The sequence below is a fragment of the Pelophylax lessonae genome (genome assembly GCF_965119305.1).
Source record: "Pelophylax lessonae genome assembly, contig: HAP1_SCAFFOLD_771, whole genome shotgun sequence".
Classification (NCBI taxonomy): Eukaryota; Metazoa; Chordata; class Amphibia; order Anura; family Ranidae; genus Pelophylax; species Pelophylax lessonae.
In genome coordinates this window covers 18,955-45,433 of record NW_028119581.1, presented here as the reverse complement: position 1 = coordinate 45,433, position 26,479 = coordinate 18,955, and the positions used below count along the sequence as shown (strand labels likewise).

Here is a 26,479-nt window from a genome sequence, read left to right as displayed (position 1 = left end):
GACCTGACCGGAGAGGTGAGGAGGATTCTCAGAAGATTCTTAGAAGGACACAAGGATCTCTACAAGGACGTCATGATGGAGAATCAGCCGTCCCTCACATCACCGGGTAAGAGGAGACTTTATTGTAAAGGAGAGAGCAGTACGGAGGCTCCACCTAGATCCCCCATCATCTGATAAACACATAGAAACAATGTATTCAGTCAGTGTGTGTGTTTCCTACAGATGGATCCAGTAATGGGAACCCACCAGATAGATGTCCCTGTCCTCTGTATTCCCGGGATTCCACACAGGAAGGTCACACCATCCCTCACCATCATCAGGTAGGTGAAGATGGATGTCAAGATCGTAAAAGTGATCTGACTGTATGAAGATATATTCCACTTTTCGGTATAAGGTTATTTGTGCTCACATTTTAAAGCAACCATTCCCTGCTATGTTGTTTGTTTTAGAATGAAAATCTGATAGATATAAAAGATGAGGTTAAAGAGGAAGAAGAGACGTATGTGAGGGGGGATCAGCAGTTCAGGGAAGAGGTTGGGATGATGGACAAAGTTAAAGAGGAGGAATCTTCTCCAGACATCAGCATAGGTGAGTGATGGCCACTAAATACAAAAACTGTTTGGGTATATGGATTTATGTTTGAGGATCTGTAGATCCACTTCTACAATGACGTCATGATGGAGAATCAGCCACTCCTCAAATCACTGGGTAAGAGGAGACTTTATTGTAAAGGAGAGAGCAGTACGGAGGATCCACCTAGATCTCCCATCATCGGATAAACACATAGAAACAATGTATTCAGTCAGTGTGTGTGTTTCCTGCAGATGGATCCAGTAATGGGAACCCACCAGAGAGATGTCCCCGTCCTCTGTATTCCCGGGATTCCACACAGGAAGGTCACACCATCCCCCACCATCATCAGGTAGATGATTGACAATGATTGGTAGTTCTGATTTATATACGGTATATTTGTTACAAGAAATGTTTTATTATATATTCAGAGTGAAAACCTCGGGGATGATAATATTGATGTTAAAGAAGAGTATAAAGAGGAGGATGAGGAGTATGGAGTGATGGAGGAGTTTTCAGAAGGACACAAGGATATGATGGAGCCACCTAATACCAGGAACCCACCAGAGAGATGTCACCGTCCTCTGTATTCCCGGGATTCCACACAGGAAGGTCACACCATCCCTCACTGTTACAAGGTCGGTGAGACAGAGATTATAAAACACAGACTCATGGAGACAATGTGTGGATTTTTATGTCACAATAATAAATCTTATATTTTATAGATGATATTCTTTCATTTTCTTGATTTAGAGTGGAGATCCAATCGATATAGAATTTGAAGTTAAAGCAGAAGAAGAAGAGAGGTATGTGAGGGATGATCGGCAGTCTATGGAGGAGGATGGAATAACGGGGACATTTATAGAGGAGAACACTCCTACAGAGATCAGCACAGGTGGGTCATTAACACTAAATACATTCCTCCACCCATACTGCTCACTGATTGGTCCAGAGTAGGGCGGGGACTGGGTGATATCAGCCTGTAATCCCCTGGTCACTTTCCTGAGCTGTGTTCCCTGTCCTGTATTCCTGTATTTCTCTCGGATAATCTTCCTTCTCTGTGCTGCAGACACAATTTATGTCTCTAGACTGGATTTATGGAGATTCTGGGAATCGGCTGGCAAAAAAAATGTGCATGATATAGGCACCTAGGTTATGAGTTTTGGGTCTTCTGCCCCATGCCTGAGTCTAACGTCCTATCCCAAACAAATGAGGAGAAGATACTGTACACCATATGAAAGGTCCATCTCCAATCCTCAATATAACGTCATGTTCCAAACAATAAAATTGTTATCATTTCAGTCGCATTATTACTTAGTGATGTTTGGTTGGGTAAGGTTGTATCATTGATCCATGTCAGATCTCTTTTTTTTTTTTTTTTTTTCAATTCTTTTATTTATATAAAAGACAACTTCCAGGCATAATAAACAGTAACATTCCTTATAGAACATATGCTGAGACTGTGTATTACAACATTGAAGACAATTCAGTCATAAGGTTGAGATCTACATCGGTGGTAGAATAAGAGGTGTTCTACAATTCCTCTAATGGGAGGAGTTATGCAGGACTAGAAAGTTCCCGGAGTTGTCTGTTCCAGTTTGGCATAACGTATAGAAGAAGAAGGAAGGAGTAAAGTGAATAAGTAGTGGAAAGAGAGAGGGAAGTAAAAGAAACATAGAGAGTGGCAGAAGAGGATAAGTAGGTGGGATGAGGGGGGAAGGGGTAAGGAGGGGGGGGATGGGGGGTTAGGAGGGTTAGCATTGGTAAAGCTATGGCCCTACATCAGCAATACTTTCCACCAATATTTTAGAGCTCCCCCAAACTCAACATGAGGTCTCTTTAGTATTGCCTCCCTTAATTAAAGAGCAGCCTTCATCAGAGAGGACAAATATATTCCATTGACCCCAGGTTTTGGTTTATCGTTCGTGTTGGGGACGTGTCGAGAGAACAAGGTTTTCCATTCTATTTATTTCTTCGACCTTTTTGAGCCACATGCCAACAGTCAGGACCTGTGGGTTTTTCCATTTAAGAGGGATGCACATTTTAGCAGCATTTAGAAGGTGACAAATGACAGAATTTTTATAGGTCTGGGCCGGGATGTTAGAGGCATGGAGAAGGAAGAGAGCAGGGTCATTGGGGAGCGGTTGGTTTATAAACCTCTGAGACATTTCACGTACTGTCTTCCAGAACTCCTCTAGTTTAGGACACAACCAAAAATCATGTAGGAGTGTCCCCCGGCCCTTCCTGGCATCTCCAGCACTGATCAGTGAGTGTGGGGAAGAATCTGCTCAACCTTGACGGCGTGCGGTACCACCTTGTTAGGAGTTTGAAGTTGGTTTCTTGTATTTACATGCAGATGGATGATGTAAATGTAAACAGAATGATGTGATTTTGTTGGTCTGGATTAAAGTTACAGTCTAAATCCCGTTCCCTCTTAGCTAAGAATGGGGGTTGGTAAGTCCCCTGGGGTGTGATCAGTAATGCATAGGTCGTGGATAATACCTGTGTCAGTATTCTGTCTTGAGAGCAATGTTCATCGAAGGGTGTAAGTTGTGTGTTGCGTTCACTGGGAGGTGGCAATGAGTTTAAGAAATTATGGAGTTGCAATGCCCTCCATAAATCTAGACGGTAGGGTCCCAAGGAGTCCATGAGGTCTTTGAGTGCAGGCCAACGAGATGATGTTGAAAAATGGGAGGCTTGGAAATAGCCTGACTCCATCAATGTCCTGAATGTTTTATCTTGGTAGCCCGGGGTAAACTGGGGATTCCCCAGTATGGGTGTCAGTGGCGATTGCGTCGGGGAAAGTGAAAGTTGTGTGAATAATTTAGAGCAGGTTCTTATCGTGTGACCTATGAGGGGATGGCGTCTTATGGAGTCTGGTAGTGAATGGTGGCACGATGGAGCTCTATGGAGGGGTATGTCGCATTGGGCCTGTTCTAGTCTGGGCCAAAGCTTTGCTTCACCATGACGACACCAGTCTGAGTCTCCCCAATTGTGTAGCCTGATAGTACTTGCATAAGTCCGGCACTGCCAGTCCACCTAATCATTTAGGAAGCAAGAGAAGTCTCCTACATAGCCTAGGTCGCTTATGTGCCCAGATAAAATCCACTAGTAGGGTGTCATCTTGTTTAAAGTAATGTGAAGAGATGAATATCGGAAGTGCTTGAAAGAGGTATTGGAACTTAGGGAGTATGCACATTTTAATAACGTTGCATCTCCCAAACCATGAATGGAGGCCAGAATTCAATTTATCTTATAGAATGTGGACTTTTGTTTAGGAGGGGGAGAAAGTTGAGCGTGAAGATGGGTGAAAATTTGGGTGGTATGAGAGTGCCCAGGTATTTCCACGCTGAGTTCGTCCATTTTAGCCTAAAATTAAATTGCAGTTGGTGGAGGAGGGGGTTTGATAAGCCTACTCCCATAGCTTCAAACATATGCCTCAACTTCGTGAAGAAGATTCGGTAGAGAAATTATGGGATTTATGAGGGAAAATAACATGTCGTCTGGATATGCTGATATTTTCTGCTGGGTCACCCCAACAGTCATGCCTGAGATATCCGGGTGGAGGCGTATTCTACATAAAAAGGTTTCTAGTGATAATGCGAAGAGTAAGGGTGACAGGGGGCACCTCTGTCTTGTCCCATTCCTAATTGTGAAGTAGTCCGATAAGATACCGTTCGCCCTAACCTGGGCGACAGGGGCAGAATAGATCTGGGAGATCCAGTTTAGCATGGTGTTGCCCTAAGTAGTGGGGGGGGGGGGGGTATGAAGAGAATTGAGATAAAAAGAGGGGAGGCAAAGATGGTATGAGAGAGGAAGAAAGGAAAGTCAGGCAAGCAAAGAATATGAGAGAGTGAAAGAGAAGGGGGCAATCCCACAAAGAGGCCTCAATTTACTAAGAGATGGCAAAAGTAAATGCTAAGACGCTCACCAGCAAGGAGCCGGATGAATGAGCGCGTGCCTATGTGGGGTTGTGGTTGGAAAGAGCCAAGGGAGGGGCCCCCGATTCCCCCTGGCCCGGCAGCCTTCTTGAATAAATGAAGAATGGTATATAAGGTGTAGCACTGCCCCCTAGGGGACTGCTGAATTTTCACACTGTAAGGATTCCCTTGGGTTCCCCGTAGCAACTGCTTGCAGAACTTGCAGAAATCTTAACACTTTATGTTCTTGGCTCAGTCAATGATCAGTCTAGGGGTAATAGTTTTTGTGGTTTTATTTCATATTGGGATAGGAGAAGGGATGAGTGGGATACTCCAATTGTCTAACTATTCACAATTCATAGGACTTCTAGTTTGAGAATGCTGCAAGGCCGCTACTTCATCCTGCCACTTGAATGAAGCTGAGAAAAGTGTTCCTAGTGATGTTTCTCTTCAAGGTAATCACCCAGTACCCCCTTTCTCTGTACTAGCTGACACCGGTCCACTGACTATAAACTCCAGATGGTTCCCTTCCTGGGCAGACCCCTGGGCAAGATCCTCTGTACTCACGATACTGTTTTTCCAGATTCTCGCAGTGCCCCAACTCCTCCAGTCAGCTCTCCTGGACCTCTGGGTTCAGCTCCTCTCCACTTGTTCACCAGGCCAACTGCCTGTGACCATCACCCACTGCTGCAGAAGAGGAGGCAGCCGCCACCCTCCTTCTGGGACTTTGCTTCCCGCCAAAAGACCTCTACCTCATGTGCCCCTGGCTTTTTATACCCTGCCCCACAATTCACAGAGACAACCTATCTGTGCCAATCCTTGGGGCTGTATCAAAAGCCTGTGTGTCATTGGCCAGGTTTCCTCCAGCATCCAGTGTGCCTCCCCATTGGATCAGCTGGGGACACTCCCTTAGACCAGATGAATCACACACTGGGCACACTGAGCAGACCTAACTCACAGATCCTGCTCCCTGATAAGCAGAGTGCAATATAGAATTTACCTGCTGCTCCTCTGATAGGCAGACAGAGGCAAAACTATACTCACTCTCTAGCACCTGACTAGGAGGGTGCTACATCCACCCCCCACCAGACGAGCCATGTCCTCACTGACTCTGGGGCAGCTGTCCCTTACAAAAACTTTCTACAAAAATAAAGGGAGTATCCCACAAACCTGGAAAAGGGGGAAAAGGGGAATAACAAATGTACATATAATAAATTATGTAGAAAAATATAGATATGCCACACAAATATTCACAAAACAACTTAATGCACCCCCCATGAAACAAAACTCTGCTTGAGTGGGTAACATGTCAACCTGACTAACTAGCTAACTATAACATTCACTTTTCACAAATGGAGGGCCTTGCCAGACCCAGACATCCTGCAAAGGAAGAATTAAAGGTTAGCACTTCCAACATTTGCATATTAACAACATTCTACCTAATGTAGTGAGAATGCCCTCTCCTCAGAGGCGACCTTCTCACCCAAGATCCCTAGCTACATATCCTGGCAGATATCACTTCCGGTAGGCTTGACTAGGCATTCAGCTCCACTCCTGTACAGGTGACAACCAAACCCTGTCAAGCTAACTATCTACCTTCTAGCCACAATGAGTGACTGAAACAGACACAGTCCCTTTAGCACCCGGGCACTGACTCTTCTTCCATTTCAGCCATGCCCACAAGTTCTCGAAGACATGTGGAGTCCATCCGACTGATGCTCACAGTGTCCCTCACACCTTTAGCACCGAGGCTACATGTCTTCTTAAGGACAAGGTATTTGCTGGAGCCTGAGCAACCTGTCAGACTTGTGGGTGTTAACAGTCTCTTCAGGGGCCCCTGGCACTAGGGCACCCCGCACCGAAGAGACCTCAGGCCACTACCCATTCAACCCAACAAAGTTCCATTACTGGCCCATTGGCCCAATAGTATCTTCACAAGGCATCTTTGTAAAAAGAGTCTCTTTGCATAGAATTCTCCTCTTCAGCCCGATGACCTAACTACTCCACAGATTGTCCTTTTAACTTGAGGTGGTACATGATCCTGGCCCAATGGCCCAAAGGATCTCCTTTTTAGCACAGTTATAGTATCACTAGAGTCCTCCTTTAGTAAGGGTCTCTTCTTCTTTAAAGTTGGAGGGTTGGCCCTCTTTAGTGGAATCACTCAGCAGTGGTAATTGTAGATTTCCCAATCCCTTTTGCAAGGATAGAAGGGAAAGGGGTATTGGAAATAGGGCTTGGGCCCTAGCAACAAAGGTGAAACTTGAAACATCACTGTACACTTTACATTCGGGCTCTCCAGCCCCTCTTCTTCTGTAAGCAAGTAAGCAAACTCAGGCTAGCCAGCCTCACTAAACTCAGCATCCTGTGTCCTTAGCAATAGTAGTCAGGATGTGGGATTCGCACAACTTTCCCCTCTGAGTCTCTTACACGGATGGACCAAGCCTGGCCAGATCTGTCTGGGTGGTGGACCTCCACTCTGTCTATATAGATGACCCGCCCAAAGTTCCAATTTGCCTTCACAGATTGGAAGGTTCTCTATAACTCCGGCTTTGATTGGTTGCGGTGGGGTTTCGGAATATAAAGGAAGTCCCACACAGCCTCGTCACACCAAGCCTCTTACCAGGCCGACTGCCTGTGACCATCACCCACTGCTACAGAAGAGGAGGCAGCCACCACCCTCCTTCTGGGACTTTTCTTCCCACCAAAGGACCTCTACCTCATGTTCCCTTGGCTTTTTATACCCTGCCCCACAATTCACCGAGACAACCCATCTGTGCCAATCCCTGGGGCTGTATCAAAAGCCTGTGTGTCATTGGCCAGGTTTCCTCCAGCATCCAATGTGCCTCCCCATTGGATCAGCTGGGGACACTCCCTTAGGCCAGATGAATCACACACCGGGCACACCGAGCAGACCTAACTCACAGATCCTGATCCCTGATAAGCAGAGTGCAATATAGAATTTACCTGCTGCTCCTCTGATAGGCAGACAGAGCCAAAACTATACTCAATCTCTAACACCTGACTAGGAGGGTGCTACATCTTTAAAAGACGTGGATGTCCGGGTAAATTTGAAAAGTTGTGGGGCATGTGGTTGGATACCCCTGGCCTTGGTCCAAAAGAATTAACACTTCAAAGATTAGTTCTAGGACCACATTGAGGGCACCTTTGATGCTGGCAGTGTGTTTGCTGGGTTTGGTGGAGGAAATGGCACCTCTTGGAGCACAAAGAATTTTATTGTCGGTTACTCTGTTCTATGCGGGCAAGGCTATTCTTCAGCATTGGAGGAAGACCGAAGAGCCATCGGTGGAATATTGGAAGTCACCAATGAACACAATGCTGCTATTTTACAAAGCCACATACCTGAATAGAGGATGCGTTATATGGCAGGGTTGGACTGAGAGGCCATCTACTCTTCTCGGAGGTGATTGTGGTCTGCCACCAGTGAAGGTGACGGTCACCTTAGAGGGGTGAGTTGAGGTCCCCTGATACTTAGGGAGGTAACAAATGAAGTCTATGCCTAGCAGACAACAAGCAGTGGTGAGAGGGTGGGGGAGGTTGGGGTATGGACCTGGGTGAGAGTCTGTGTGGGGGAGACACTGCCGCGTTGAGGTTCTCCTGGGAGGTTCTCCTTTTACATTTTCCTATAAGTATTGTAGTACATGAGCATTGCACTGAGGTTGGGGGGGGGGGGGGGGGGATGGGGAGTTGTTTTAGTTGCTTTGTTTGTTTCTTGTCTGTTTTTTGTGTTATTTTTACTTCTATGTTTAAACATATGTTAGTCCTAGGAATGAATAAACAGGAGAGAACAGGATAAGGCGCAGGCCAAGGAGATGTTGGGGGAGTGGGTGGAGTCAGTGAGATGTTGGGGGAGTGGGTGGAGTCAGTGAGATGTTGGGGGAGTGGGTGGAGTCAGTGAGATGTTGGGGGGAGTGGGTGGAGTCAGTGGAGGTGGTGAATGGAAACATGCAGGAGTGACTATATATGAAGGTTACGATCGCTGTGTCTATGACTGTACAGAGTGGAAATATTGTGTACCGAATGGAATGGACTTTTCTTTCTTTATAATAAAACTTTTTCTGATTTAAAAAGAAAAAAAACACTCAGAAAAGATGAGTGGGGAAAATGTCAGTGGCCTCCACCTGTAAAACCATTCCTGTTTTGGAGGTCGTCTCATTGTTGCCCATCTAGAGCACCTGTTGGTAACAACCCCCTCTGCTACTTGACTGACCAGATGAATATCCCAGGAGTTTCCCTGACTTGATGCTATACTCTGATTATAAAGTGTTGAGCGGTGTATATGAGTGTGGAAAACTCTTGGTAATTTTTCTTGTCTTCTGACAGACGGACTCTGTGGTGGGAATAGAAGGACATCGGAGGAAGATGTGACTACAGAAGATAATGACATGGCATCTTCTCCAGAAGTAAATCCCGTTCCTCATAATATACATGACAGACCTCACCATTGGAGGAGATCATTGGAATCTCCTGATACTTCACATAGTCCTCTAATATCTGACAGTGCCGACGGGTGCGGGAGACCATCTCATCTCAGGGAAACTTCTTTATACCATACAGGAGAGAATTCGTTGTCATGTTCAGAGTGCGGGAAATGTTTTAAACACAAAAAAAGCCTTCTTAGACATCAGAGAAAACACACAGGTGACCTTCCCTATTCATGTTCAGAGTGCGGGAAATGTTTTAGTCATAAAGCATACCTTCTTCAGCACCAGAGAATACACACAGGGGAGCGCCCCTATTCATGTTCAGAGTGCGGTAAATGTTTTAATAATAAAACAAACCTTCTTAGCCATCAGAGAATACATACAGGTGACCTTCCCTATTCATGTTCAGAGTGCGGGAAATGTTTTAATGATAAAGGAAACCTTCTTAGCCATCAGAAAATACACACAGGTGAGCGTCCCTATTCATGTTCAGAGTGCGGGAAATGTTTTAATCATAAAGGAAGCCTTCTTAGCCATCAGAAAATACACACAGGGGAGGTTCCCTATTCATGTTCGGAGTGTGGGAAATGTTTTAGGCACAAAGGAAACCTTCTTAGGCACCAGAAAATTCACACAGGGGAACGACCTTTTTCATGTTCAGAGTGCGGGAAATGTTTTAGCCAAAAAGGTAACCTTCTTCATCACCAGAGAATACACACAGGTGAGCATCCCTATTCATGTTCAGAGTGCGGGAAATGTTTTAATGATAAAGGAAACCTTCTTTGCCATCAGAGAATACACACAGGTGAGCGTCCTTATTCATGTTCAGAGTGCGGGAAATGTTTTAATCGTAAAGAAAAGCTTCTTAGCCATCAGAGAATACACACAGGTGAGCATCCCTATTCATGTTCAGAGTGCGGGAAATGTTTTAATGATAAAGGAAACCTTCTTTGCCATCAGAGAATACACACAGGTGAGCGTCCCTATTCATGTTCAGAGTGCGGGAAATGTTTTAAGGATAAAGGAAACCTTCTTATCCATCAGAGAATACACACAGGTGAGCGTCCCTATTCATGTTCGGAGTGTGGGAAACATTTTAATGAGAAAGGAAATCTTCTTATCCATCAGAGAATACACACAGGGGAGCTTCCATATTCATGTTCAGAATGTGGGAAAGGTTTTAATCATAAAGGAAACCTTCTTAGCCATCAGAAAATACACAGGGGTGAGCTTCCCTGTTAATTTTCAGAGTGTGGGAAATGTTTTAATCATAAAGGAAACCTTCTTAACCAGCAGAGAATACACACAGTTAAGCCTCCATATTCATGTTCAGAGTGCGGGAAATGTTTTAATAATAAAGGAAACCTTCTTAGCCTTTAGGGAATACACACAGGTGAGCTTCCCTATTTATGTTCAGAGTGCGGGAAATGTTTTGCGTTCAAATGTTTACTTGTTAGACACCGGAAAGTTCATACAGGCGAGCGTCTCTAATCTTGTGCAGAGTGCGGGAAATGTTTAAGTAAGAAGGAACACCTACTTACACACAGGTGAGCGCCCTTTTTATTGTTACGAGTGCGGGAAATGTTTTCCAAACAAAGATTTATTTCTTAGAAACCAGAAAGTTCATATGGGGGTGAGCGTCCTATTTCATGTTCAGAGTGTGGGAAATGTTTAAAAATAAAGGAAATATAATGAAACATCAGAGTGCACCCCCTGCTGGTACTACGGGAAATGGACGCTGGATTGTAACGGGTGGAACTGTTTAGTCCATAAACAAATGTGAAACCACCACAGTCCACTCGGGGTTGGTTTACACCCGCATCGCCCTCTGACCCGCTGTTGGGTTGGCAGGCAGCTGGGAGCCCTTATGTTACCCCGTAAAGCCCACGCCAGAACGGCGCAACCGTATGCATCGGGGCTGTTGCGGCACAACCCCATTCAGTTGAATAGCATTGCCCAATGTGACCGGGGGGTGCGAGGTTTGCAGCAGCCGCAGATTGCAGTGCCATGTGTACCGCCCCATCCGGCTGCCATTTAAGCTTAAGGGGGGTGGTAAAATCATGACTCAACTGTCTACCTTTACCGATCCCTCCTCACATGAGGCAACAGGCGGGAAACCATGACAATACATGGGGCAACAAGTGGGAAATTAAGACAAAACATGGGGCAACAGGTGGGCAATCCGCACAATACATGGGATAATTAGTGGGCAATCCTGACAATATATGGGGCATAAAACCAATGAAAATGGTGGCACTCCAACAGGTTATAGCGATGATATTTATTGCAGACAGTCAATACGGGATACAGAAAGGTGGACGCATTTCACACGTAATATCGTGCTTCTTCACCACGGTGTGCGCACCTGTTGGTAATACATGGGGGCAACAAGTGGGCATTCATGACAATACATGGGGCAGCAGACAAACAATTCTGACAATACATTCTTTTTGTGTTCTACTTATAAATATGTATATAGATCTAACCTACTGGATGGAAAAAGATCACTGTAACATGCATTAACCCACAGCAGCCAATCAGGATTTATCTTTCACTGGTGAACCTTCTTAGAAGGGGGGGGGTTGAGACCTTGCATTGATTATAGGGTCCTCAATCGCATCACGGTCAAGAATGCATACCTGATGATTGGTTGCTTAATTTTTTTGCTCCTTTAGATTTATTGAAGTAGCCGGCTTTTTATTGGTCCAACCAATGTATGATTATTAATACATTTGACACATTTGTTAATTCTATTATAAAAGATTTAAGCTTTATTTTATTCATATCATTACTGTGTGGTAATCGCTTATTCTGATCTTGTACAATAAAAAACTCTTTGTACAATATTCTGTGCCGAGTCTTCTTTTTTACCAATGATTAGATGATCGGTGATTGGAATGTGATCAGTTCATAGAGAGTCATCCATTGGGGTTTTATTAGTGAGATGGAGAGTGGAGAAGGCACCACATTGACAGCCATTGGAGGCCCTTTCTAAAGCCCTAAACTTTTTGGCAACCTGTCTATGACATTAGTCTTCCAAACTCCATCTCACTGAGCTAAGGCCAGAAGAGTTCCAGGAGTTCTTCTCTGTCCACAGTTCCCAAACCAAAAGGAGACATCCACCACATCTTCAATCTTAAGGTCCTAAATGTCCTCAGCTGGGTCCAGGAGTTCTCCATGCAATCCACCAGGTCATAGCCTCTCTCTTTATCAGGGAGACTTTTTTCTTTGACCATCCCACATACATGTACTGCTGTGGGGCGGCCGTTCTGTGCAGAATCACGTACCTGTCCGTCATCTGCATATTGTCAGGTTATATCTATATAAAATGATAAAATTGATGAAATATAACTTTGCTGAATGTGAATCTGACCTTTGTCTGACGCGATTCATTCAAGGGCAGGAAGAAAAACCTTAAGAGGCCGGGCCCCATACAACTATATTGACCAACCCTTAACAGTGCAAATGAAGCTACAGTCTTATGTAACTAGTCGGTCACAATTGACAATACTGAACGGTCCCCACCTTCCAGATCAATAAATAAAAAGATGTGATAAGGATTTGAAACCCAAAGGTTAAAGATGAAACTTCATTAAGAAAGAAACAAAGGAATAGACTGTCCTCATCGTTCTAAGGGTGAAATTATCTAGCCCTGGGACATCCAGTATTGACTCAGCTGACAATACAAGCTTAGCTCAAAGTTGGTGACTAATTATTGGACGTGTATGCATGTGTGTATATATATATATATATATATATATATATATATATATATATACAGTCAGGTCCATAAATATTGGGACATCGGCACAATTCTAATCTTTTTGGCTCTATACACCACCACAATGGATTTGAAATGAAACAAACAAGACCGGTGTCCTGTGGAATAATGCATGGCGGGACGGAACGGATTATTCTTATATGAGATCATAGTGAGAAATGGCGGAATATTATCTGATTACAGAACAGTCACATTAAAGGGGCACTCTCACCGCACGGGGACACGATGTAAAGGAGAACTCTCATGGGGACACAGATATAATATACAAATATTAAAGGGGAACTCTGACTGGAACATTGAAGGGGAACTCTGACCGGAATAATAAAAGGGAACGCTGACCGGAATAATAAAGGGGAACTCTGACTGGAATATTAAAGGGGAACTCTGACCGGAATAATAAAGGGGAACTCTGACTGGAACATTGAAGGGGAACTCTGACCGGAATAATAAAGGGGAACTCTGACCGGAACAATTAAGGGGAGCTCTGACCGACATAATTAAGGGGAATTCTGACTGGAATATTAAAGGGGAACTCTGACTGGAACATTGAAGGGGAACTCTGACGGGTATAATAAAGGGGCGCCCTGACCGGAATATTAAAGGGGAACTCTGACCGGAATATTAAAGGGGAACTCTGACTGGAATATTAAAGGGGAACTTTGACCAAAATAATAAAGGGGAACTCTGAACGGAATATTAAAGGGGAACTCTGACCGGAATAATAAAGGGGAACTCTGACCGGAATAATTAAGGGGAGCTCTGACCGACATAATTAAGGGGAATTCTGACTGGAATATTAAAGGGGAACTCTGACTGGAATATTAAAGGGGAACTCTGACCAGAATAATAAAGGGGAGCTCTGACTGGAATAATAAAGGGGAGCTCTGACCGGAATATTAAAGGGGAACTCTGACCAGAATAATAAAGGGCAGCTCTGACCGGAATAATAAAGGGCAGCTCTGACTGGAATATTAAAGGAGAAATCTGACCGCAATATTAAAGGGGAACTCTGACCGCAATATTAAAGGGGAACTCTGAACATAAAAAATAAAGGGGAACTCTGACTGGAATAATAAAGGGGAACACATAAAGGGGCACTCTGACTGAGACACTGGATGTAAAGGAGGACTCTGGTGGGGACACTGGATGTAAAGTGGCACTCTGACAGGGACACAGATGTAAAGGAGGACTCTGATAGGGACACACTAGATGTAAAGGGGCACTCTGATGGGGACATGGATGTAAAGGAGGACATTGACGGGGACACACTAGATATAAAGGAGCACTCTGACGGGGACATGGATGTGAACCCGTCAGAGTCCTCCTTTACATCAGTGTCCCTGTCAGAGTGCCCGTTTACATCTGTGTCCCTGTCAGAGTTCCCCTTTATTGTTCCAGTCAGCATTCCCCTTTAATGTTCCAGTCAGAGTTCCCCTTTAATGTTCCACTCAGCGTTCCCCTTTAATGTTCCAGTCAGTGTTCCCCTTTAATGTTCCAGTCAGCGTTCCCCTTTAATGTTCCAGTCAGTTACCCTTTAATGTTCCAGTCAGCGTTGCCCTTTAACATTAGATTCTCTCCCCTCTGCTCTCTGTCTATCGTCGGATAATGCATCCGACAAACAGCCCCGCCTCCGCCCCGCCTCCTCTCAGTGAGCTCTACGGAATGTAATGCTTTCAGTCACTGAGAGGAGGCGGGGCGGAGCACAGACTGAATGCAATACATCCCGTAGAGCTTACTGAGAGGAGGTGGGGCGGGGGCCGAGCATGGACTGAATGCAATACATCCCATAGAGCTCACTGAGAGGAGGCGAGGAGGGGTGGGGGCGGAGCACGGACTGAATGCAATACATCCCTGAGAACTGGAAATCACACGAGATTTCGTCACTAGGCGAATTGCAAGGGCTGCTGGGATACATGTCCCAGGAGCCCTTGCGAATTGCCGAATGACATAATCGCCGAAAGCAGCAGGACCCGGAGGTGCAGATTAATAAAGAAGATTAAAGGTATTTCCTTAAAATAAAAAATTGTTTACATTGTCAAAAGCATATTTGAAGGGGATTACATACATCTCAACTTGTAAAAATGGGTGGAGCTCCACTTTAATGTGCATATTTTACATTTTATTATAATTATATATGGGGGGGGTGTTTCACCACTATTTGCACATTGCAGCTCTGCAGTATTTCTTACCTATTACAGAGAGGGTGACACCATTACTCCTGCCCGAATTAGATTTGAATTTAGCCGCCCCATCCCCCCTCCAAGTTTTTCCTTTATCTTATCTTCCTAACTTTTGGTAGCCCCATCCCAAAAATTCTAAAAAGTATCTTTATCTTTTTTTTTTCTATCTCATGGACGAAATGTGAGAAATAACATATATATCATACAATCATTCCATAAACACATCCCACATACACCGCATAGATCATTTCAAGGAAATATGCTCATAAAATAGTTTACCATTTGCCAAAAAAAAAAAAAATACGTCCCTGGATTTCATTTTAAAAATCTGGTCACCCTACAATATGGTCCACAAGGTGGTGACCTGACTTCTCTCAGATGGAACGCACAGACAGGAAGTGATGTAAGATACTGACAGGAAGTGATGTAGGTCCACAGAGGAAGTGATATTAGATATAAATAGGAATTTCAGAGGCGAGTCGGGAGGAAATAGAGAGGAGACGTAGCTGGAAGTGGCAGCAGAGGAGGTATTAAGATATTATTTTCTATATATAATCTTTAATTACATAAAGAAAATGTCCTCCTTCCCTGTTTATGCCGGGGGAAAAGAAACAGAGGAACACATAACACTGAGAATCAGATTGCAGTCCCCCAGTGAAATCACATAAGTAGGATGAGCAGCAAAACTTCCTCCAGCTCTCCTGTAGCACCCTCACCAGGCAGAGCCTAGGTACTCATAATCTATCTGGGAAAGAAGCAGAGCTCGGGGTGACCCCGACACTCACCTCTGGAAATATTCAGCAGCTTTCCTCCCTCGTCACTACTAACATTAATCCCGTCCTCTGTCCCAACACCAACTGGTCCCCCACTCCTCACCCCCATCTAACACCGCTGTCCCCCGCTCCTCACCCCATCTAACACCGCTGTCCCCCATTCCTCACCCCCCATCTAACACCACTGTCCCTCCGCTCCTCACCCCCATCTAACACCATTGTCCCCCGCTCCTCACCCCCATCTAACACCATTACCCCCATCTAACACTGCTGTCCCTCATTCCTCACCCCCATCTATCACCCCTGTTCACTACTTCTCACTCCTCTTCCAACACTGTTGTTCCCCTCTCCTCACCCCCCTTCCCACACTGCTCACCTATATTCCACAACCCCCACTGACACTGTTGTCCCCCACTCCTCATTCCCTTATTCAACATTGAAAATCTCAACTCCTCACACCCCATATTTGACACTTCTGTCCCCCACTCTTCACCCAGACCCAATGCTGCCACCTTGCTTTCTTTTGTTTCTCTCATGATATCATTCTTATCTCTATTAATAAAACACAGATCTGACCGGAGAGGTGAGGAGGATTCTGGGAGGTCACATGATCTCACTCTTATTTCTATTAGTAAAACACAGACCTGACCAGAGGGGTGAGGAGGATTCTCAGAAGATTCTTGGAAGTACACAAGGATCTCTACAAGGACGTCATGATGGAGAATCAGCCGTCCCTCACATCACCGGGTAAGAGGAGACTTTATTGTAAAGGAGAGAGCAGTACGGAGGATCCACCTAGATCCCCCATCATCTGATAAACACATAGAAACAATGTATTCAGTCAGTGTGTGTGTTTCCTACAGATGGATCCAGTAATGGGAACCCACCAGAGAGATGTCCCCGTCCTCTGTATTCCCGGGATTCCACACAGGAAGGTCACACCATCCCCCACCATCATCAGGTAGATGAAGATGGATGTTGAGATCATAAAAGTGATCTGACTGTATGAAGATATATTCCACTTTTAGGTATAAGGTTATTTGTGCTCACATTTTAAAGCAACCATTCCCTGCTATTTTTTTTGTTTAGAATGAAAATCTGATAGATATAAAAAATGAGGTTAAAGAGGAAGAAGAGACGTATGTGAGGGGTGATCAGCAGTTCAGGGAAGAGGTTGGGATGATGGACAAAGTTAAAGAGGAGGAATCTTCTCCAGACATCAGCACAGGTGAGTGATGGCCACTAAATACAAAAACTGTTTGGGTATATGGATTTATGTTTGAGGATCAGTAGATCCACTTCTACAAAGACGTCATGATGGAGAATCAGCCGCCCCTCACATCACCGGGTAAGAGGAGACTTTATTGTAAAGGAGAGAGCAGTACGGAGGATCCACCTAGATCCCCCATCATCTGATAAACACATAGAAACAATGTATTCAGTCAGTCTGTGTGTTTCCTACAGATGGATCCAGTAATGGGAACCCACCAGAGAGATGTCCCTGTCCTCTGTATTCCCGGGATTCCACACAGGAAGATCACACCATCCCTCACCATCATCAGGTAGATGAGGAACAATCACTGATAGTTATGATTTATACACAAGTGTGTTTGTTACAATAAATGTTTTATTATATATTCAGAGTGGAAACCTCGGTGAGTATAATATTGTTGTTAAAGAAGAGTATAAAGAGGAGGATGAGGAGTATGGAGAGATGGAGGAGTTTTCAGAAGGACACAAGGATATGATGGAGCCACCTAATACCAGGAACCCACCAGAGAGATGTCCCCGTCCTCTGTATTCCCGGGATTCCACACAGGAAGGTTACACCATCCCCCACCATCATCAGGTAGATGAGAATGTAGGAAATTGATCCCAAGCCCTAAGAGATATCATTCTTCTATTATTATTATTTTTTTGTATTTAATATTATTTCTGCCATTTTGTTGGTTTAGGATGAAGATCTGATAAATGTACAAATTGGGGTTATAAAGGAAAAGACGTATGTGAGGGGTGATCAGCATTTTACAGAGGAGGTTGGGATGATGGACGCAGTTAAAGAGGAAGAAACTTCTCCAGATATCAGCTCGGGTAATTATACAAGAATGGGTTAAAGCTTACTTAGTGATGTTTGGTTGGGTGGTATCATTGGTCTGGTTAGTTGTCATAGTTTGGTGTTGTGATTGCTCCCAGTTCCACCACAGATCTCTTTTACACTTTGAAATGCTCGACCAACATACACTGCTCCAAAGAATGAAAGGAACACTTTGAAAACACATCAGATCTCAATGGGGAAAATATCATGCTGGATATCTATACTGGTATGGACTGGGTAATGCGTTAGGATCTATACTGGTATGGACTGGGTAATGTGTTAGGATCTATACTGGTATGGACTGGGTAATGTGTTAGGATCTATACTGGTATGGACTGGGTAATGTGTTAGGATCTATACTGGTATGGACTGGGTAATGTGTTAGGATCTATACTGGTATGGACTGGGTAATGTGTTAGGATCTATACTGGTATAGACTGGGTAATGTGTTAGCATCTATACTGGTATGGACTGGGTAATGTATTAGGATCTATACTGTTACATAGTTGGTGAGGATAAAAAAAGACATCAATCCATCCAGTTCAACCTATGATGTGTGTGTGTGTTTTATGTTAACCGTACATTGTATACCCCTCTATGTTGTGGTCTTTAAGGTGCCGATCTAATAGTCTTTTGAAACTATCGATGCTCCCCACTGATACCACTGCTTGTGGAAGAGAATTTCACATCCCCACTGCTCTGACAGTAAAGAACCCTTTACGTATTTTAAGGTTAAACCTTTTTCCCTCTAGTTTTAGTGAGTGGCCACTGCCATCTGCCATGTAGTTGCCCCCCCATTATTTTGTTCAGGTCCGTTTGTAAGGTTACCACATACGGCATAGAAGAATTTGGCCTGCTTAGTTTAGTATTGTCCGCAAATACAAAGATTGTGCTAGATATCCCCTCCTCTAGGTCGTTTATTAATAAATTAAACAGGATTGGTCCCAGGACAGATCCTTGGGGGACCCCACTTTCCACACCCTCCCAAGTACTTCCTATTTATCACCACCCTCTGGACTCTCCCCTGGAGCCAGTTCTCTATTCAGGTACTCACCCTATGGTCCATACCTATGTACCTTAGTTTGTACAGTAAGCGTTTGTGGGGAACTGTGTCAAATGCCTTTGCAAAGTCCAGATACACCACATCCACAGGCCTTCCTTTATCTAGATACACCACATCCACAGGCCTTCCTTTATCCAGATACACCACATCCACAGGCCTTCCTTTATCCAGATACACCACATCCACAGACCTTCCTTTATCCAGATACACCACATCCACAGGCCTTCCTTTATCCAGATACACCACATCCACAGACCTTCCTTTATCCAGATACACCACATCCACAGACCTTCCTTTATCCAGATACACCACATCCACAGACCTTCCTTTATCCAGATACACCACATCCACAGACCTTCCTTTATCCAGATACACCACATCCACAGGCTTTCCTTTATCCAGATATACCACATCCACAGACCTTCCTTTATCCAGATACACCACATCCACAGGCCTTCCTTTATCCAGATACACCACATCCACAGGCCTTCCTTTATCCAGATACACCACATCCACAGGCCTTCCTTTACCTAGATACACCACATCCACAGGCCTTCCTTTATCCAGATACACCACATCCACAGGCCTTCCTTTATCCAGATACACCACATCCACAGGCCTTCCTTTACCTAGATACACCACATCCATAGGCCTTCCTTTATCCAGATACACCACATCCACAGGCCTTCCTTTATCCAGATACACCACATCCACAGGCCTTCCTTTATCCAGATACACCACATCCACAGGCCTTCCTTTATCCAGATACACCACATCCACAGGCCTTCCTTTATCTAGATACACCACATCCACAGGCCTTCCTTTACCTAGATACACCACATCCATAGGCCTTCCTTTATCCAGATACACCACATCCACAGGCCTTCCTTTACCTAGATACACCACATCCATAGGCCTTCCTTTATCCAGATACACCACATCCACAGGCCTTCCTTTATCCAGATACACCACATCCACAGGTCTTCCTTTATCCAGATACACCACATCCACAGGCCTTCCTTTATCCAGATACACCACATCCACAGGCTTTCCTTTATCCAGATACACCACATCCACAGACCTTCCTTTATCCAGATACACCACATCCACAGGTCTTCCTTTATCCAGATACACCACATCCACAGGCCTTCCTTTATCCAGATACACCACATCCACAGGCTTTCCTTTATCCAGATACACCACATCCACAGACCTTCCTTTATCCAGATACACCACATCCACAGGCCTTCCTTTACCTAGATGGCAACTCACTTCAACATAGAAGGTTAATAGATTGGTTTGGCAAGAACGATTTTTCATGAATCCATGCTGATTACTACTAATAATACCGTTTTCATTACTAAAGTCTTGTATGTGGTCCCTTAACATCCCCTCCAAAATCTTGCAGACTACTGATGTTAGGCTGACTGGTCTATAGTTACCCGGGATATATCTCGGACATTTTTTAAATATTGGTACCACGTTGGCATTTTTCCAATCAGCTGGCACCATACCCGTCTGTAGACTACCCTTAAAGATCAAGAATAACGGTCTGGTTATCACCTGGCTGAGCTCTTTATGAACCCTCGGTTGCAAGCCATCCGGTCCTAGTGATTTATTTATGTTCAGTTTCTCTAGTTTAGTTCTAAGTCTATCCTCTGTTAGCCATGGTGGTACTTCTTGAGGTGTATTATTTAGTTTAGCATTACAAGCTGGGTTAGTGTAGCCCCCCAATTCTTTTGTGAAGACTGAAGAGAAAAAATTATTTAGCACTTCCGCTTTCTCTCTGTCCTCTGTGGCCAGATTCTCTTTGCTGTCTTTTATGGGGACAATGTGTTCTGGTCTCGCTTTCTTACTATTTATATACTTAAAGAATTTCTTTGTTTTTTTTTTTTTAACTCTCTTCCGCTATATGTCTCTCGTGTTCTATTTTAGCTGCTTTGATTTCACCTTTACATTTCTTATTACACTCTTTGTAATGTTTGAATGCTGCCAATGACCCCTCAGCCTTGTATTTTATGAAGGCCTTTTCTTTAGTATTAATATGCATTTTTATGTTGGAGTTTAGCCACCCTGGGTTTATTTTAGCTCTTTTAAATGTATTCCCTTTTGGAATGCACTGGCCAATCCCTTTGTTTAGTATGCTCTTGAAGCACTCCCATTTTTCCTCCGTGTTCTTTGTTCCCAGGGTTCTATCCCATTTGATATTGTCTAGCAAAGAGCGCAGTTTAGGGAAATTGGCTCTTTTGAAATTCAGTGTCCTTATATTGCCCTTGTGTTTCCTATTACTATGAATAATACTGAAACCAATTCACCTATGGTCACAGTTTCCTAATTTGGCCCGTATTTCTATATCCGTGATCAGGTCTGTATTGTTGGTAATCAGTAGGTCAAGTACCTCATTGTTTCTTGTCGGTGCGTTCACCATCTGACCCACGAAATTGTCCTGCAAAACATTTAAGAACTGCCGAGCCTTGGATGAATGTGCGGTTCCTTCTGCCCAATCTATATCTGGATAATTAAAGTCCCCCATTATAATGACATTTCCCATCCTTGCTGCCATTCAAATCTGTGAAAGGAGGTCCACCTCCCCCTCCTCCCTCTGGTTGGGGGGCCTTTAGCATAAGCCCAATATTACTTTCCCCATAGTGCCTTCCCTTTGAAGTTCTACCCATAGGGATTCTGCCTCATCCATAGCTCCATTATTAATATCATCCCTCATATTTACCTGTATACTGTTCTTAATATACAGACATACCCCTCCCCCTTTTTTACCTTCTCTATCTCTGCGATAAAGGGAATACCCCTGAATGGTCGCCAGCCAATCATGAGAGCTGTCAAACCAAGTCTCTAAAATCCACACGAAATTTAAGTCCTCCTCATACATCAGCTGCTCCAGCTCTCCCATCTTGTTGGCCAGGCTTCTAGCATTGGTGTACAGACCTGGTAGTTTTGTCCGGTTGCATACTATATCCTCGTTTGATGTTGTTTTAAGGCTGCTCTTGTGATTTTTTATTTATTTTTTTTTCCCCATACCCACCTTGGCTTTAGGAACTCTGAGCACCCTACCGCTAATGTCCCCATTTGTGCCCGCTGAACCTTGCTCCCCGCTGGTTAATTCATCATCTGTACCCTCCCCCCCCATCACCTAGTTTGAAAGCCCCTCTAACTTGTTGGCCATCTTCTCACCCAGTACAGTTGCACCCTCCCCATTTAGGTGCAATTCGTACCTACTAAAGAGCCGGTAGACAGCTGAGAAGTCAGCCCAGTTCTCCAGGAACCCGAAACCCTCCATACTACACCAGCTCCTCAGCCACTTGTTAACTTCCCTCATCTCCCGCTGCCTCTCTGGTGTGGCTCGAGGTACAGTTAGTATTTCTGAAAAAATCACCTTGGAGGTCCTAGTCCTCAACTTAGCGCCTAAGTCCCTGAAATTGTTTTTTAGGACTCTCCATCTTCCTCTGACTTTGTCATTGGTACCCACGTGTACCATGACAGCCGGGTCTTCCCCAACCCCACCCAATAATCTGTCCAACAGATCCGTGATGTGCCGAAGCTGAGCGCCCGGTAAAAAGAAAGACAGCTCGGCACCTATGGTCTTTTTGACAGAATGCACTCTCTGTCCTTCAGAGTCCCTTACCACCAGAACCTGTCTTTCCTATCCCTTGCTCCCGCCCCTACTTGAGGAGTTCTTCCCCTGGCATCTAGGGGCGTTGCTCTGCTCCAGCAATGTTGTCCCTGACTGGTTTCCCCAACATCACGCAACAGGGCGTATTTATTGGGGTGCTCCAGCCCAGGATCGGCCTCCTGGCATTTTTCCCTTCAACCCTTCCTGTCACCCAACTACTCTGCTTTGATGCCTGCACCCTTGTATCTCCGCCCTCCTCTGTGTAGGCCCCTGCCTGTACCTGGATACGTTCCCAGCTCTCCTTCACTATGGAGATTCTTTTCATTGATGCCAGTTGCTTCCCTAGATTCAGGACCTAGATACTGGTATGGACTGGGCAATGTGTTAGAATCTATACTGATATGGACTGGGTAATGTGTTAGGATCTATACTGGTATGGACTAGGTAATGTGTTAGGATCTATACTGGTATGGACTGGGTAATGTGTTAGGATCTATACTGGTATGGACTGGGTAATGTGTTAGGACCTATACTGGTATGGACTGGGTAATGTGTTAGTATCTATACTGGTATGGACTGTGTAATGTGTTAGGACCTATACTGGTATGGACTGGGTAATGTGTTAGGATCTATACTGGTATGGACTGGGTAATGTGTTAGTATCTATACTGGTATGGACTGTGTAATGTGTTAGGACCTATACCGGTATGGACTGGGTAATTAGTTAGAATCTATACTGGTATGGACTGGGTAATCCGTTAGGATCTTTACTGGTATGGACTGAGTAATGTGTTAGGATCTTTACTGGTATGGACTGGGTAATGTGTTAGGATCTTTACTGGTATGGACTGGATCTTTACTGGTATGGACTGGGTAATGTGTTAGGATCTATACTGGTATGGACTGGGTAATGTGTTAGGATCTATACTGGTATGGACTGGGTAATGAGTTAGGAAGGAAAGGATGCCACATAGTTTGATGGAAATGAAAATTATCACCCTACAGAGGGCTGAACTCAAAGACACCCCGAAAATCAAAGTGAAAAAATGATGCAGCAGGCGAGTCCATTTTGGTGAAATGTCACTGCAGGACCTCAGAATGGTCCTCAGTAGTGTGTATGGTCCCCACGTGCTTGTATACATGCCTGACAACGTCGGGACATTCTCCTAATGAGACGATGGATGGTGTCCTGGGGTATTTCCTCACAGATCTGGACCAGGGAATTACTGAGCTCCTGAACAGACTGTGGTGTAACCTGGTGGCATCGGATGGACTGAAACAGAATGGGTCTGACAATGGGTCCAAGGATTTCATCCCAATACCTAATGGCAGTCAGGGTGCCATTGTCTAGCCTGTAGAGGTCTGTGCATCCCTCCATGGAGACGCCTCCCCAGACCATCACTGACCCACCACCCAACCAGTCATGCTGAACGATGTTACAGGCAGCATAATGTTCTCCACGGCTTCTCCAGACCCTTTCACGTCTGTCACATGTGTCTCCTGGAATCTCCTCCATGCTCCTGAGACTGTGCTGGGAGACACAGCAAACCTTCTGGCAATGGGAGGTATTGATGTGCCATCCTGGAGGAGTTGGACTGCCTGTGCAACCTCTATAGGGTCCAGGTATGGCCTCATGCTACCAGTAGTGACACTGACCCCAGCCAAATGCAAAACTAGTGACAAACACTCAGAAAAGATGAGTAGGGAAAAATGTCAGTGGCCTCCACCTGTAAAACCATTCCTGTTTTCGAGGTCGTCTCATTGTTGCCCATCTAGTGCACCTGTTGGTAACAACCCCCTCTGCTACTTGACTGACCAGATGAATATCCCAGGAGTTTCCCTGACTTGATGCTATACTCTGATTATAAAGTGTTGAGCAGTGTATATGAGTGTGGAAAACTCTTGGTAATTTTTCTTGTCTTCTGACAGACGGACTCTGTGGTGGGAATAGAAGGACATCGGAGGAAGATGTGACTACAGAAGATAATGACATGGCATCTTCTCCAGAAGTAAATCCCGTTCCTCATAATATACATGACAGACCTCACCATTGGAGGAGATCATTGGAACCTCCTGATACTTCACATAGTCCTCTAATATCTGACAGCGCCGACGGGTGCGGGAAACCACCTCATCTCAGGGAATCTTCTTTATACCATACAGGGGAGAATTCATTGTCATGTTCAGAGTGCGGGAAATGTTTTAGTCACAAAGGAAACCTTCTTCAGCACCAGAAAATTCACACAGGGGAGCGACCTTTTTCATGTTCAGAGTGCGGGAAATGTTTTAGTCACAAAGGAAACCTTCTTCAGCACCAGAGAATACACACAGGTGACCTTCCCTATTCATGTTCAGAGTGCGGGAAATGTTTTAGTCACAAAACATACCTTCTTAGGCACCAGAGAATACACACAGGGGAGCGACCTTTTTCATGTTCAGAGTGCGGGAAATGTTTTAGTCACAAAACATACCTTCTTAGGCACCAGAGAATACACACAGGGGAGCGACCTTTTTCATGTTCAGAGTGTGGGAAATGTTTCAATCAAAAAGAATCCCTTCTTAGCCATCAGACAATACACACAGGTGAGCGTCCCTATTCATGTTCAGAGTGCGGGAAATGTTTCAATAAAAAAGTATCCTTTCTTAGCCATCAGAGAATACACACAGGTGAGCGTCCCTATTCATGTTCAGAGTGCGGGAAATGTTTTCATGATAAAGTAGTTCTTATTAGGCATCAGAGAATACACACAGGTGAGCGTCCCTATTCATGTTCAGAGTGCGGGAAATGTTTCAATCACAAAGGAAACCTTCTTAGTCATCAGAGAATACACACAGGTGAGCATGCCTATTCATGTTCAGAGTGCGGGAAATGTTTTAATAAAAAAGGAAACCTTCTTAGCCATCAGAGAATACACACAGGTGAGCGTCCCTATTCATGTTCAGAGTGCATGTTTTAATAAAAAAGGAAACCTTCTTAGCCATCAGAGATTACACACAGGTGAGTGTCCCTATTCATGTTCAGAGTACGGGAAATGTTTTTCTAATAAAGGAACCCTTGTTCGCCATCAGAGAATACACACAGGTGAGCTTACCTGTTAATGTTCAGAGTGCGGGAAATGTTTTAGCTCCTTCAGGACCAAGCCCATTTCTGACTTAAGTGGTTTACAAGTTAAAATCAATATTTTAGCTAGAAAATGACTTTAAACCCCCAAACATTAAATATATTTTTTAGCAAAGACTCTGGAGAATAAAATTGCGGTCGTTGCAATATTTTTTTGTCACGCGGTATTTGCGCAGCGGTCTTTCCAACGCCTTTTTTTGGGGAAGAATTACATTTTGCCACGTTTAAAAATAAGTAAACAGTAAAGTTCTCCCAATTTTTCTGTATAATGTGAAAGATGAGGTCACGCCGAGTAAGTAGATACCTAACATGTTCCGGTATAAAATTGCGCAGAGCCGTTTAGATGAATTGCGGTTTATATGGAATAGAGAAGTGAGAGATAATACTAGGAAGGCCCCTCCTACACATAGCAGATAGATCCCGCCTACCGCGTGTGTCTGTGGGGAGCGTTTGATGGTGAGAAGTGGGAATTGATGTTTTGTCCTCTCACACAGATCGGATTGGGGGAAGATTTGTCTTCTAATGGATTTCCTCCATATATTCCGCCCCGTCACCTCAACTCAAACTTCTCCACTTCCCGACCACGTGCCGCCTTTTTACTCTCCCAGGCAAACCCATGTAGGTCTAAGTCAGTCACTTGGAGGCAGCTAGGGGGCAAGCACTTGCCGCCGGAACACTCCCACCCCCGCTCATCAGCAGGGAAGCCAATGCGTGGGTCAGGCAGCTCCGATTGCCTCTGGTCACCCGCGATCGTTCCCCGCTGAGAGAGAAGAACGGTCGGATGTTAACTTCTTCCCATCCGCGCTACAGCCTATATACGGCTGCAGCGTGGGCTTGAATTTTCGGGAGGCCGTATTTATAAACATATGAGATCATCTCTCATCACCAGCGCGCCTTCCTCACACG

General features: G+C 44.6%; 2 protein-coding genes across 2 annotated transcripts; both read left to right on the top strand.

Annotated features, from left to right (window-relative positions):
• On the top strand, positions 1-25,551 carry LOC309544066 (uncharacterized protein; the record flags this gene model as incomplete). The annotated part of the gene is made up of 8 exons (XM_082276453.1): positions 1-106; positions 223-324; positions 825-922; positions 1,002-1,208; positions 17,309-17,515; positions 22,363-22,391; positions 24,560-25,371; positions 25,451-25,551. Exons 1-8 carry the CDS (start codon positions 73-75, stop codon positions 25,549-25,551), a joined length of 1,590 nt encoding a protein of 529 aa, XP_082132579.1. The 5' UTR covers positions 1-72.
• On the top strand, positions 4,608-12,350 carry LOC309544064 (uncharacterized protein; the record flags this gene model as incomplete). Its single annotated transcript, XM_082276451.1, has 3 exons — positions 4,608-4,617; positions 9,066-9,989; positions 12,331-12,350. The coding sequence occupies 3 exons, from the start codon at positions 4,608-4,610 to the stop codon at positions 12,348-12,350; spliced, it is 954 nt and encodes a 317-aa protein (XP_082132577.1).
• Positions 25,552-26,479: the final 928 nt, after the last annotated feature.